A 15,860-nucleotide genomic window follows, 5' to 3' on the forward strand; every position below is an offset into this window, starting at 1 on the left:
TGTAACGACCCGAAATTTTTACTTAATTTAAGGTTTCTACTGTATATATATATCATAAACATTAAAGGTGGAAATACTTCATTTAAACTTTCATAAAACATAACCTTCAACAAAACACATTGATGGACTTACGTGTTTCGAAAACACCTTTGAAAACGACACAATAAAAAACGTAAAATAAATAAACGTTTAAATTAAAAACATTCTATTCCCGCCTAAGTCTAAGAAAATAAATACGACTACCCTATACATGTGTCATTGTCTCGAGTTGAGACGCGATTTCATTGTAACATCCAAGCCGGACACGTACTTAAGTTTCCATAATTAAAATTCTAAACTTCTAGGATTTTATTTAGAACCTTAGAGGAAAAAAAAGGTAAGAACCTTAGAGGAAAATAAATGGTAGAAAAATTAGAAAATTCGGGTGAAAGTCAAGTCGAGAGTCGAAAAGGATTTTGCTCCCCTATTGAATAAGGAGAAGAGGTTTACGTGTTTGGATTGTAAAATTTCATTAAGAATCGAGAAAGAATGAAGGTACTATAGGTCTCTAACTTTGATTTTCACAAGATTTTGGAGCATTCTTGAGGGTTAGAACTTGAAATTTTAATACGTTGTCCTATGCAACGCTCCATGCATGTTTTAATCACATATACAACAATTGCATTAAAAACACCTGACAACTAATAATTGAAATTGAACCCGTTCTACTACCCTATCATGCCCTATCCGAACTTACATGGTCTTTTGAGCGTTCACCGTCATCCGTGCATGAGAGTTTTACCTTTACCTAAAAAATATGAGAGTAGCACGTGACTTGAGTATTTTATGATTTACTTAGTAAGTCAACTCACTGTTGGAATTAACAATGTAGTCACACACATAACATGATTGGACCTATCTTAAAACTATCACATGACCTTGGGCTCTTTCTAGTTCCGAGCAGGATTGGATTTATGTGCACATGGACCCACCAAGCGGGCTCGTATACGTACCCCCTGGACTTGGCATGGTCGGGCTTAATGCATTATACGTTGTCAGACACCATAGAAAAGGAAAAGCCCGCATGATATCATGGAGAACATGAATATCGAACGTACACATCTGCACTAACATAATATAACGAGAAAGTATCCTGATGCACATGACACACATACATGCATGTGATCCCAATTTACATTAAAAAACATAGCATTAACATCATTCCTTTTCTCATTTCATCCATGACATATTCCATACATGCACTATTACATTTTAGTAATAACATGATAGAATGGACATCACATTGCATACATAGTACAACATGACATCAAGGTCTCTCTACTTTTACGTTTGAATTTTCACTTATCATACCGTGATGGAAAGTATGGGGATCTGATGCATAACTGTGTGTTTACGTGCATCGAGATACTATTGTATATTTCGTGATTTAGTCTTGTACAAACTCATTGTACAGGATATCCAAATGTAATAACCCAAAAATTATAAGAAAAAACTAAAAGGAAAGGCAAATTGTCCCACATCGCTTAAGTTGAGAAGTGGGAGTTGACCTCCACTCTAAAAGGGAGATCCTTATCTTACTTGTTTGAGTCCGATAGCTCGGACCCTTTTTTACAAGTTTCACTCCTTTGGAAGCACTTAAGGTTAGTATAATTACCTTTTAGCTAGTTTAAATTTTTTGAGTCATAGGTTAAATTATTTTATGCAAAATTAGGCTTAGTTTTTATCCTTAGGAGTAAATTTAAATTATTTTTATGCCAAATAAGGTAAGCCAATTCCATAGTAGAATGTTAATTTATAATTGTGGAACTCTTTACGTAGAATTAAATTTCGGAGAGCAGCCTTAAACTAGCATCAAGGGGTCATGGTAGCTTTGACCTAGGCCAACCAAATGGTCTTACTATCGGCTCGGTCAGAAGACTTGCCTTATGCATGACAACACGTGCCTAGTGGCCCTTGCACGTGTCATTTATGATTTATCTTATATGATGATGTAAAGATGTTGTATGATGATGTGATGATGTTACATCCATGTCGTTCCTCGAAATTGCTCCACATTATCATTGATTGTCGCTTCGTATTGGAATATCCATCCCGTTTTGTTAGTAACTTAAGAATTCTTAACTCCCTTATACGAACCTTATTTACCTTAAACAAGATTAAATTCAGCTTCGAGATGGTCGAACCCAAACAATTTCACAACCCATTCTCGATTCTAACGATAAGGGACGTTGTTAAGGCGTGGAAACTTACCTCTTATGTACATGCAATCATCGATGGATCTTTTGTCGCATGAGATGGCCATTTTGACGTCGGGTTTGTCTGGTTGGTCTCGCTGGAGTAGCTTTCGAATTCCTTCTCCCTCTCTCTATTTTTCCTTGTACGTAAGCTCTAGAGCATATGACAGAAGAGTGTGTGGCGAGTCATGGAGATCGAGGGAGTGTGTTTGAGAGGGGTATGAGAATTCCAGCGCCTCGGCGAAATTCTCGCGCCTTTTCTAGCGACCGAGTTTTTTAATATAATATATTTAAAAATATCTTATTTGAATCCCATATACTAATATACGTTCAAAAGTTGCAAATCCTACAAAAACTTCAATCACGTAATTTAGATCAAAGAACTCAAGCAACCATCACATAATTTGAATTACATCCTCAACATGAACTAAATCAAAATCTTTGATCCTACAACCGTAAAACAGTGGTCAGATTCTAGATTATGTCACCCGCCAAAGAGGTTGATTAAAGAATGAATTTCTTATATGTTTGTATTGTTTACTTTTGCATTAGTCATTACGAACAACACGATCATTATAGGTTAGGTTAAGTTCGATTCAAACTCTCGTCTAAATATAACATATTTTAACTTGTATGCAACAACTTCCTATATATAATACACCTTATTAGTTATTACATGTATTGTATATGTTTAGATAAATAACGTTAGAAAATTGATAAGATTTAGATCGTACAACCTGTAATGTTCGTTCTATACCAATTTGATTCGGCTATATATATGAAATAAAACAAAATGGATTTGTGTACCCAAAAAAAAAAAAAAAAAAAAAAAAAAAAAAAAAAAAAATGAAGCTTCCAAACATGTTTTGTTTCATCCTATTATTTGCCTTTCAATCAAACATGATTATTAACTCATGTTTTGCACAATCGGAGTCAAAGATACTGCATCCATTCTCCATATGGGAAGTGGTAATTTGGAATCATACGAAGAATTCAACTCTCTTGGCTCACTGCAAATCTAAAGACGACGATTTAGGCAAACATGAGATCGGCCCTGGAGAGAAGTACTCCCGGACCTTCAAAGAAATTATTTGGCAATCATCACGATTTTGGTGCAATTTTAACAGCAAACACGGGGTTGCTTCTGGTGAAGTATTTTGGCCAAAAATGGAAAATTGGTCTAGTAACCAATGTTATAATAGTATTTGTACTTGGGCAGCGGGAGACGATGGTATTTCATTGCGTCTTGGTTCTAAAGAATCATATTTATTAAAATACCCTTGGAAATGATGTAATTGAGCTTCAGCTTGAGCATAACTCTTGATCTAGACACAAGAAAACCCGCGTTTTTTTTTTTTTTTTTTTTTTTTTTTTTTTTTTTTTTTTTTTTTTTTTAAGCTTGGAGGTAAATCCTTCTCTACTTGTTGAGTTAAAATGCATATCGATGATAATAAAAATTACAAGTATAGTTCATGAAGTTTAAGTGTGAGATCACACCACATTGGTTGGAGAGTGGAACGAAGTATTCTTTATAAGGATGTGAAAATCTCTCCTTAGTAGACATATTTTAAAACTGTGAAGCTGACAGCAATGCGTAACGGGTCAAAGTAGACAATATCTACTAGTGATGGGTTTTGGATGTCAGAAATGTTATTAGAGCCAGTTACCCGGCGGTGTGCCAGCGAGGACACTAGATCTCCAAGGGCGGTGAATTTTGAGATCCAACCACATTAGTTCGAAAGGGGAACGAAACATTGTTTATTAGAGTGTGGAAACCTCTACCTAATAGACATGTTTTAAAACCGTGAGACGACGATAATACGTAACGGGGAAAAGCCTCTACTATGTTGAGAAAGTGGGGAGTTTGCCTCTACTATAAAATAGAGGTCCCTTGCTTCCTTTCATCTTACTTGAACGGTTTGAAGCCTGTCGGAGAGTACACTTTATGACGGATCCAAGTCGAAGCTTTAGTTGATCCAGCTTGGGTCTGCTATTCCCCGACCCTTTCCTACTTGCTTCAACTTTTCAAAAGTATTTAAGATTAGTATGACTACCTGCCTCTTAGCTAGTTTAAATTATTTGACGTAATATTAAGTTTAACTAGTTTAAATTATTTAGAGTTATAGGTCGTACTAGTTTAAATTATTTTATGAAAAATTAGGTGAGTCAATTACCAAGGAGAATTCTAATTTATGATTGTGAAACTCGTACTTAAGCTAGTATTAAGGGCTGGCAGTAGCTTCAATCTAGACCAATAAGTAAGTGACTTTCTACTTTCCAATCAAGTAAGTGACTCAAATATCGGTCTGGTTGGAAGAATTGGTAGCATTCTCGATCACTCCATCGATTTTTTCTTTTTGTTAATTACTAGATTCCATCAATTTCAATTTTATAAGAACATTTTCAACTCCACAATATTTTTCAACTGAATTTTTCTTTCGATTCTATCCTTTTTAAACTTTTTTCATTCGTAATGTTATTATTTTTCTCATTCTTGAGTACGGACGCGTATGCTATGACGATAATCATCATCATCATCCCTCGTATGATATTCGAAGGTTTGCTGACTTCCAAACGTTCGGCTACGGACAACTATCCCGATTATGATGGGTCTAGGGAGTGTGCGAATCGCCTGAGGACTCATGCTCGCACATGTGGGTTGTGTGTAGGAAATACTACACATCCAATTTTGTCCAAACTGAAGGCCACCCCTACGATGGTTTTAACGATAGGTCTCTAAGCATGAGTTGCATGTGTTTGCAATCTTTGACCCTAATAGTCTTAAAATACTCTTTTAGGTAAAAGAAACGCATTCATGTACGACTGACGAAAACATCACAAGTAAGGATAGTGGTATTTCATTTCTTAGATTCTAGGTTAGTATAGAGTATTTTTACTTTTAATATTTATTTGTTTTATTTAATATTTGGTTACGTTGTTTTAAAGCTATTTTCGAGCATGTAAGTTTATGGCAGTGTTTTATGATGAAGTTTTATATGTTTATTTTTGCATAAAAGAGTATGTTATGATGACAATAGTGATTTTATGTCAGTAGAAATCTAGGGTCATTGCATTTGGCATGAGAGCTCTAGGTTATAGATTCTGTAGACTAGTCTACGATATAGGCTTGACATGTTCCATGGTCCCACCGTTGATGCCCTGTGAGCATCAGATATGTAAGTGTACGATAAGAAAAGGAAATGTCGTTGATTGCATATGTTGTTACTACTTGGTTATTATCAAATATAACTCATAATTGAATTTTGACACCACTAAGAGTATTATAGTTGACTTTATTATTGTTGACTTAGTTAAATGTTTATTATAATATAAAATATGATATGATTTATCTTTGATGAAATAGGAATGTTAATTGATGTATTGATAATATTTAGATTTAGCAAGGTTTGTATCGTGAATAGGGAGCTATAGTTTATTAAGCTACTAAACAGAAAATAATTTTGCTAAGGAATATTAGATGTTTCAGTCAGACGTCTCGAACATAGTTAAAATACGTAGTGTTATGATCATAGAGATGAGAAAGTATGTCTCAACATATACTATAAGATTGATTTGGGGGATGAGTATCAACATTATTTTTAAAAGAAAAAAAAAAAAAAAAAAACTTTGGTTGTTTTGCTTTTTCTAACAATGACACGAAAATTATTAAAATGAGACATTGAGAACGTATGGACAAAAAAGTTCATTATTAGACCTTTAGTCTTTAAAAAAAATTGATTAGGAGGACAATGTAATAAAAGAAACTGATTAAACTATTGATCTCATTGACGGAAAAAAGCAAATCATCTTGAAGAAAATGAAAAAATTGAAATTAAGGTTGAGTTAAGTATTTAAGATTTTCTAACATTAGCGTTGACATGAATGTTGATTTCAATGAGCCATGAACATACTAAATGAATTCTATTACTTATGAAACTTTAGGAAACTTTAGGAGACGGCTCAATATGACATGATAAAGTTATATATGAAATTTGATGATCATTAAATTATGATAAGGGAATAAACCAATGGTAGGTGTAAAATGACTAAAATGTCCCTATAATTAGATAGGATGACCCTAAATAGTATTTAATTTAACGAGGAGTCTGTTTGAAGAGATTATACAAAGTTACCAGCCATACATACAAACAAGGTTCAAAGTTTAGTACATTGCAATATGAATAACACCTATTTTAGTAGCAAGGTAAGAACTTAGGCCATACCATTTCATGGGCAAATATATGTTTGCAGTTTTGATCGGTTGAACAGAATGAGGCATTTCATAAGCAATAACAAAATGAAACTCACACTCTAGTTCCAATAATATGTGTGACTACTGATCAAGAGGCATCCACTCTAGTTCCAAGTACACTTCACCTGATTCTACGTTTCCGAGCTTGAGCGACACCTCTTGTTTCACCTTCCCGTCCACGATATTGACTGCACTGTCGTCGATAAGGGCGTTGTCGTCTGATTTCAACCATTTTCCTATCTGCATATCCCCATATATTTCAGCATCTCCAAATGCCATTGCTGATGTTAGCATTGGCTGGAGGTCGATTTCTGCTTCACCCATCGAGTCATTAGATGAAACAGTGTCGAGATCGAACACTTTCTGCAATGGACCATTAAGTGAAGGAATAAAAAATGAGTATTCACGGTTGAGGATCGTTGGGAGGGAGTCCCACATTGGCTAGTTTAGGGAATGATCATTGGAATGAGGCCTTTTGGGGAAGTTCAAAGCAAATCCACGAGAGCTTATGCTCAAAGTGAACAATATCATATCATTGTGGAGATCCGTGATTCCTAACCTCCACTTCTTTCTTCCTAAAATAACCTCAAATGCATAGCAAGTATTCAGTAGCTTGAAACAAATGCATAACACATCTGAAAACAAGGTTTCATATTTACCAACTTCAAGGGACACAAAATTGAGCTCTAAAAATTGGATCAACTAACTGTAAAAATCTGCAAAAAAAAAACCTTACCAACTCTAAGGGACCGTATTGTTGAGGAACCGACAGCATGAGTTCCTCGTTCCAAACTGGATTCAAGTTTTTCTTTTTCACCGTCGTTTTCGCAGTCTATCAGCAACAAAACCAGTCGTCATTATCAATTTCTCAACAAGAAGTTAACAATTATTATCCAATCCACCTTCTATCTTTGAGCATGTTAACAGGTTCAGAGTAGGACATTCAGAATGCTACATTTGCAGAGTTCTTAGTCACCCCACCATAGACCAATTAAAAAAAATTTAAAAGCATGCACCCTTGGAAAGATCAGAACTGTTACTGACCTGTTGCCCAAGAGTCACGGTAATGAAAGGATCACTGGATTTCATATCTCTCACAGCTAAGTTTGTGCCTTTAATCACCTTAACTTTCAGTAGTCCCATAAATTCAACCATGCCTTCCTGTGGCTAGTCCCAAAAGCAGAAAGAGGAGAGAGTTAACCAGATTACTATCCATAGATGGTTAAACATATTAACTAGCTGCTGATAGATTACTATCCATAGATGGTTAAACATATTAACTAGCTGCTGATCTCATCCAATAGCTCCAACTAATTATAGCCAGATTTCGGATGATGTTTTGGAGGAGAATGGTTCGGGGGAATATGAAGTATATTTACAAACATATTACTCAAAACTGATCCCCATGCCAAGCTTGAAGCAGTTAGAAAAAAAATACATTTTATCATGTGGTATGAGATGTAATTGAACTTACTGATTTCTTGGAAGAGTTCTGAAAACAACTTGGTGCCTCAGGAGTCTTTGAGGAGTTATTGGGTATAATTCGCAAGCTAGGTTTTAAAAATTCTTGAAGTTCATATTTGGACCTACATGAAAGATTACTTATTTAAATTACTGCTAAGAGATTCAAAACTGAACAGGGGCATGGTTACTAAATATGTTATCAATATACATTCATAAATCATGATCCGGATTCCCTTGCTAAACATTTACTGATTGCTGAAGTGCAAAACCATGACATTTTAACCAAGCACAACTAGTAAAAGGGGAGAAAAATTACACGGTAGGCTATAAATTATGGCTGAAATGGTCATATAAACAACAGAGAAATTACTAGTTGTCATTTATGATGCACAAATATGTAAGAGATCCTCCGTGACAACTATTGCAAGTCAGAGTCTTACTTTATGAACTTTGAACGCTCCTCATGGCTAGCACTCGGTCCAGGCTTTGTATATCCATCAGGAATAAAAGCCTCATATATTGAATTCGCAAAACCATTTCCTCCAACCTCCATCATGGCATCAATCTCATCATCAGTCCATTCATCCAATGTTATTGATAAAACCTGAACCAGAGCCAATAATGTTTAGAACAACGAATTTTCTTTAATCTTAAAAACGGCAGCAGTTCTAAGTTCAGGCAAAGTTTTCTGATGAGAGAAGGAAGTAAAACCCTGTAACCTTCCATTTCTTGTAAACTATTCTCAACAAGAGCAACATTGACCAACTGGGGACTACTATTTCAGCAATGTAGGCTGCAAGATTGCATGGCACCGATTGCTTTCCCCTCGAGTAAATCAAATTCAAATTGTACTTTTACGATGAAAAGCGTTTAGCATGCTTAACAAATAGATAAGGATACCACAGAACATCGGAAAATCTTAAAAGTAGTTATAGTGTTTATTCCAATGACATATGGAAAGAAAAAAGGAATGCAAACCGAAATCTGTATCTTGAGAAAGGTGAGTATTACCTTTGATATATGTGTTCCAAGGTTTCTGTGTACACCACTACATTTTAAGCATACAAATACACCAATATTTGCAGAGCTGCAAAGGCAGTGAATCATACATCATACTTCTTGAGATGATCATATAAATTGAAAAGAAATCCATGGAAGCATATCACCAATGAAAAACAATGTGCTTTGTTTCGGAGGAAAAATTATTAAAACAAAACGATTAGATCATAATCCTTCAATAACGAAACTTAGGAAACTTACGCCCATTTAGGATCAGGAGCACCACAATCTGCACAAAGTTGATTATCTTTTTGAAGCAATAAATCTTTTAATCTACTTTTAGCTGCACAAAGAAATTCAAACCATAAAGTTTCTGAAAAACGCATGCAAAATCTGATTCCTAAACACACACACACACACTTCAGTAAGCACACCTGATTCAGGCCTCCTGAAATCCCCTGAAAAATGACTCATTCTCCGCTTCGATCTCAGTGATTCATAAACCAGATTTCTTCAGATGACCTAAAGAAAAACAGGGGGAGAGAGTGCAATTCAGACAAGCTCTCACAGCAAAAACAAAAGAAAAAGAAAATCCTCCTTAAAAAATGGATCTCAGGTCATTGCAATGGATCATTTTACCACAATCAACTAAAGGAAAACCAACAAACAAGTTCTGCAAAGCATTTTGATTTCTGTATGCCGCAAAAACTAAACAGGAAAAACAAAGAAATCCTCCGAAATAGAATGGAGCTGAAAGATTCAAGCGAAGAAATGAGACATGAAACGAAACAATTTCGATCAATGGCGGATCATCTAATCTGATGATTCGATCTAACATTGCAAAGAATTTTTGGTTGAAAGTGACTGTAAAACGAAGGTGATGAAGCCACATAACCTGTTCTTACGCAGATTCTCTCTTCACCTTCATTGTCCTAAGTGATTTGAAAGTAAAAACATATTTAAATATGAATATTTATTTTATTTTTATTTTTAAATTAATTAATTAATCGTTAGAAATTCAATCGATTACTTATTAGTCTATAAACAATTAGCATAATAACCCAAAATAAAAAAAAAAAATGAAAGTTGTCCCAGCTGGGTTAAGCATATTTATATGAATTTTATGTTTCACGGATGTTCAGAACCTAGTGAAGACTAAGTAACACGAGCTCGCGACATTATTTTTAAGAAATTGCAGTCCTACTAGTAGAGTTACTTATTAAGTATTTTTATACTCACTCATGTTATTCTTCTCTTTTTTAGATGGTACTTGAGTTTGTATGACACGTGACAATGCATGACTGGGCGACGAGGCTTTGAGGATAGAGACAGATCAAAATCTTAATTGACTTAGTCTCTCTCGTTTCTTAAATCTCGGCCCTACTTCACTCTTTTCAAAATTAGTCTCTCGTTTCTTAAATCTCGACCATACTTCTCCCTTCTCAAACTTAATCTCTCGTTTCTTAGATCTCGGCCCTACTTCACTCTTCTCAAGCTTAGTCTCTCGTTTCTTAAATCTCGACCCTACTTCACTCTTCTCAAATTTAGTCTCTCTCGTTTCTTAAATCTCGGCCCTACTTCACTCTTCTCAAAATTAGTCTCTCATTTCTTAAATCTCGGCCATACTTCACTCTTCTCAAACTTAGTCTCCCGTTTCTTAAATCTCGGCCCTACTTCTCTTATCTTAAACCTACTCTTAAATCTCGACCCTATTTCTCTCTTCTCAAACTTGGTCTCTCATTTCTTAAATCTCGACCCTACTTCTCTCTTCTCGAATTTAGTCTCTCAATTCTTAAATCTCGACCCTATGTCTCAAAAACTATCTCGTCATTCTCTTAGCTTAACACACAAAGTTCGTCTCCAAAATCTCGACACTATCTCTCAAATCTCGATCCTATTTCTCGAAAGCCCAATTTGCCCTTTCATTCTCTTGGTTTAAACCATGAAATCATATTTATATTGAAATTGTAGAAATCGGAAATTTGTTGGTGACAACAAAAAATTGGAGTGAGATTGAGAGGAGGAGTGATTTGAATGATGGGAAGGGAGGTCCTTTTAAAGGATGAGATTTCATGGATTCCTGGAGTTGGTTGGGATTTTTGTGGATGAAATTGAATTCACCTCCTCTTTCTACGTAATAACTAAATTCAAACTTCTATTACTACCTTCAACACCCTCCCTTAAACTGAATTCTGCAGAAATCAGTTTAGGACTTCACTTCATCTTCTTGATATACATCTTGGATTCTGCACATCCTCATCTTTCTTCTAAGCTTCTCGAACAATGGTTGTTTTAAGGGTTTTGTGAACAGGTCTGTGATTTGTTCATCACTTTGGCAAAAGTTGAGTTCAATAATGCCTTCTTTACACAAATCACGCAAGAAATGAAATCGAACATCGATGTGCTTACTCCTTCCATGCAACACAGGATTTTTAGACAACTTAATAGTTGACATATTATCAAAATATATAACTGTCGTACCTGGTTGCTTCTGATTAAGAATTTCAAACATTTTTCTTAACCAAATTGTTTGGCATGAGCATGCTGCTGCTGCCACAAATTCTGCTTCTGTAGTTGAGAGTGTTCCAATAGGTTGCTTCTTTGAAAACCAGCAAATAGCTCCTGAACTCATCATGAAAATACTTCCTAAAGTACTTTTAGGATCATCTATATCACTTGCATAGTCGCTATCTGTATAGCCAACCATCTTCGGATCATCTCCTTTCTTGTAGAATACCCCCAAATCAAAGGTTCCTCTCACATAACGAAGCATCCTTCTTACTACATTGAGATGTATTTCCGTTGGATGCTCCATGTAACGACTTATCATACTAACCGCATACATGATGTCTGGTCTTGTTGAAGTTAGGTACATCAAACTTCCCACAATTTGTTTGAAGTACCTATTATCAACCTCTCGCCCTTCAATATCCTTATGCAACTTCAAATCCAATTCTGATGGAGTTCCAAATGTGCGCTCATCTAATTTAAATCTTTCAAGTAATTCTTGAGCATATTTCTTCTGACAGATAAAGTTACCTGCGGGAGTTTGAGTAACTTCTACTCCAAGAAAATATCTCATCAAACCAAGATCTGTCATTTCAAATTCCTTCATCATGCTCCTCTTAAAAAATTCAAATATTTCTTCATTATTGCCCGTAAATATTAAATCGTTGACATATAAGCAAATAATGATAATGTTACCTCCCTTTTCAGTTTTCACATACAATGTATGTTCATACGGGCATTTAGTGAATCCCATCTTTTCAAAATGAGAATCAATGCGACTGTACCATGCCCTCGGAGCTTGCTTCAAACCGTACAAAGCTTTCTTCAACTTGTATACTTTTTCCTCTTTGCCTTTTTGAACAAAACCTTCTGGTTGTTCCACATATACCTCTTCTTGAAGCTCTCCATGTAAGAAGGCCGATTTCACATCAAGTTGATAAATAGGCCAAGATTTCTGTGCTGCAATAGAAATTATGAGCCTGATAGTATCTTAATGTGCCACTGGTGCAAATACCTCCTTATAATCAATTACATACTTCTTCTTGTATCCTTTTGCAACGAGTCCCGCCTTGTACTTATCCACCTCACCGTTTTCATTCAACTTGGTTTTGAAAACTCATTTTACTCCGATTGTTTTCTGCCTTCTAGGAAGATCAGTGAGCTCCCAAGTCTTGTTCTTCTCTATGGATTTGATTTCACTGTCCATAGCTTCCTTCCATTTCTTCTCCTTTACCGCTTCTTCATAGACAATTGGATCACTATCCATAAAGAATGCAAAATAACCACTATCACTTGATTCATAGTCCATCTCATAATCAATCATCCAATTTGGTCTCTTTCTTGTTCTTGGATTTCTTTGATTAATGATCTTCTTCTACTGGTTCTTCTTGTTGAGCTTGTGATGAGCTCTCTCCATGCTTCAATTTGTTCTTCTTCAAGATCTACAGGTATCTGCTGATTCACAATGATCTTTTCTTCCCATGTCCAAGTCTTCTTTTCGTCAAAGACTACATCACGACTTACCACCACCTTCTTTGTCAAGGGATCATAGAGCTTGTACGCCTTAGAGGTCTCGCTTACTCCAAGGAACACACACTTCAAACTCTTGTCCTCAAGTTTCTTCCTTTTCTCATCAGGAACGTGTGCATATGCTATGTGACACAATCGCGCTTTCGAAGGCAGCGGACTAGCGATTGTGCGACACTCACTTTCCAGCGACAAGTGAGCTTAAGCCAATTTGTTCTTGCGTCGCATACGGCCAAGCGACGTACGATCGAACCTCTAGCCTCGGTTTTAAAAGAAGGTTTTAGAAAATGAGGAGAGAGAGAGATTTTAGAAAGAGAGATTTTGGAAAGAGACGTTATATAAGCAAGCAAGAGAAAGATAACAACGGCTTAGCATATATAACCTTGGGTAGGGAGAAGTTGACAACTAGTCATATTCTCCTATAGTACATTCTGAGCCATTTTAAGTCTGGCAGGCCTAGACATGATATTTTTGAGGCGTCATACGCCCTAGAATTACAAAAGGAAAAACACTAGAATGAAAAGACATGACAAGGGTTGGCTTGTCATGGGCATGCGGCCATGGGCACATGCCCTGGACGAGCATGACCGTGACATCCTCCCCCACCTAATTGGTTGACGACCCCGTCAACCGACTACTTTCAAACCTTGCGATGTGGGTGGCGGCGGAGTTCAGATCTTCGGCGCGTTCCCAGCTTGTTTCCTCTGTAGGGAGATTCTTCCATTTGACAAGGAATTCACGAATCGTCCGTACAGGTCTTCCTATCTTCCTAACCCTGTCGGCTAGGATCTCTTCTACTTCTTTTGTTTCTTTCTACTTCAGATCGATACTCGGTCTTGTGGTTGCATTCCGTTGGTCGTCGTCTGGGTCAGGGTGATAGGGCTTCAAGTTGCTCACATGAATTACTGGGTGGATTTTCATCCATGCGGGTAGTGCAACTCGGTAGGAGGTAGCCCCGATCTTTTTAAGGGCTTCAACCGGGCCTTCATATTTTTGAACTAGTCTCTGGTCCTTTCGGCTGCGAAATCGGATCTGTTCTGGTCTCAGCTTGATAAGGACTTGATCTCCTGCTCGGAATTGAAGGGGGCGACGCTTCTTGTCCGCCCATTTTTTCATATGCTTGGAAGCCTTCTCTAAATATGCCCGGGCTATATCTGTCGTCTGCTTTCATTCTCTTGTGAAATTGTGAGCTTGAGGATTTTTTCCTGCATAAGAATGATCAATAATATGGGGTAAGGCCGGTTGTCGTCCACTTACAATTTCGAAGGGGCTTTTCCCTGTAGACGAGCTTGTTTGGCAATTGAAGCAAAATTTGGGCGACATCTAACAGTTGTATCCAGTTCTTTTGGCGAGTGTCGACGAAGTGACGTAAGTATTCTTCGAGCAAGCAATTGAACCGTTCTGTCTGTCCATCGGTTTGAGGGTGATAACTCGAGGAGATGTTTAAGGTTGTTCCCAAGAAGGCGAATAACTCAGTCCAGAATGTCCCAATGAATCTGCCATCTTTATCACTGATGATGCTTGACGGAATGCCCCATAGCTTTACAACGTGTTTGAAAAACAGTTGGGCTGTGAGTTCTGCCGAGCATAATTTTGGAGTGGGGATGAATGTCGCATATTTTGAGAATCGGTCTACAATATCCAAGATGGCGTCATATTCCCCGACTTTTGGGAGGTGTGTTATGAAGTCCAGAGATACACTTTCCCAAGGTCTTGTTGGCACAGGTAGAGGTTCCAAGAGTCCAGAGACTTTGGCTTTCTCGACTTTGTCTTGTTGACAGATGAGGCAGGTCTTGGTGTATTGCATGATGTCGTCTCGCATGTTTGGCCAGAAGTACCCCTTCTTTATTAGGGCGTACGTTTTTTGCCACCCGGGGTGTCCGGCCCATAAGGTATCATGACATTCCTGAATGAGCTTCTTCCTCAGTTCCCCCGTTCTTGGGACATACAATCTGTTTCCTTTGGTCAACAGGAGGTCTCCCTCAACCCAAAACTGTCGTGTTTTACCAGCTTTAGCTAGTTCGACGACGGCTTTGACCAATGGGTCTTTGTGTAAATGTTTCTTGATGATGTCGCGCATCGATCCATCGATCTTACTTGAATGAATATGGGCTAACATGCACAGGGCTGCATGTTCGCCCTTCCGACTCAACGCGTCGGCTGCTTGATTACTCTTTCCTGCTTTGTGTTCGAACTTGAAGTCGAATTCGGCCAACGACTCCTGCCACCAAGCTTGTTTTGCTGTTAATTTTGGTTGATCAAAAAAGTGGCAAGTGGCGCTGTTATCCGTCTTCACTACGAACTGTGATCCCAAGAGATACTGTCTCCAGACTCGAAGGCAATGGACTACAGCCAGCATTTCTTTCTCGGAGACAGTGTATCTTCGTTCGGCATCGTTGAGCTTTCGACTTTCGTAAGCGATGGGGTGGCCCTCTTGAATAAGGACCCCACCTAGAGCAAAGTCGGAAGCATCGGTTTCTATTTCAAATGGCTTTGTGACATTTACCAACCCGAGGACAGGGCCCCTCGTCATGGTTGATTTCAGATTTTCAAAGGCCATTTGACAATCATTCGACCATGACCAAGGGTGGTCTTTCTTCAACAGCTCTGTCAATGGGGCGGCTCGTCGTGAAAACCCTTCGACGAACCGCCTATAGTAGTTGGCTAATCCTAAGAAGGACCGCAACTCAGATACGGAAGTAGGAACTTTCCAGTCTTGGATAGCTTTTATCTTGTCGCTATCCATACTAATCTGTCCACATCTGACAACATGTCCAAGGAAGTTGATGCATGTTTGTGCGAATGCACATTTCTCTTTCTTCACATACAGTTGGTTCTACCGTAGCTTGTCAAACACCAGCTTCAAGTACACTTTG

General features: G+C 37.4%; 1 protein-coding gene across 3 annotated transcripts; it reads right to left on the reverse strand.

Annotated features, from left to right (window-relative positions):
* Positions 1-6,353: 6,353 nt before the first annotated feature.
* LOC111801404 (ADP-ribosylation factor GTPase-activating protein AGD12) lies at positions 6,354-9,907 on the reverse strand. 3 transcript variants are annotated; one of them, XM_087126725.1, is made up of 9 exons: positions 9,845-9,907; positions 9,384-9,471; positions 9,211-9,292; positions 8,962-9,037; positions 8,391-8,554; positions 7,961-8,072; positions 7,531-7,647; positions 7,223-7,318; positions 6,354-6,849 (listed from the first exon to the last, which is right to left on the reverse strand). In XM_087126725.1, the coding sequence occupies exons 2-9, from the start codon at positions 9,421-9,423 to the stop codon at positions 6,568-6,570; spliced, it is 969 nt and encodes a 322-aa protein (XP_086982851.1). In that variant the 5' UTR covers positions 9,424-9,471; positions 9,845-9,907; the 3' UTR covers positions 6,354-6,567. The 3 variants fall into 3 exon arrangements, with proteins under 3 accessions (XP_086982851.1, XP_023541162.2, XP_023541161.2); XM_023685394.2 differs by having other exon boundaries at positions 7,531-7,653; XM_023685393.2 differs by lacking the exon at positions 9,845-9,907 and adding an exon at positions 9,589-9,826 and having other exon boundaries at positions 7,531-7,653.
* Positions 9,908-15,860: the final 5,953 nt, after the last annotated feature.

This window comes from Cucurbita pepo, chromosome 9 (assembly GCF_057944985.1).
Source record: "Cucurbita pepo subsp. pepo isolate OVF chromosome 9, ASM5794498v1, whole genome shotgun sequence".
Taxonomy (NCBI): Eukaryota; Viridiplantae; Streptophyta; class Magnoliopsida; order Cucurbitales; family Cucurbitaceae; genus Cucurbita; species Cucurbita pepo.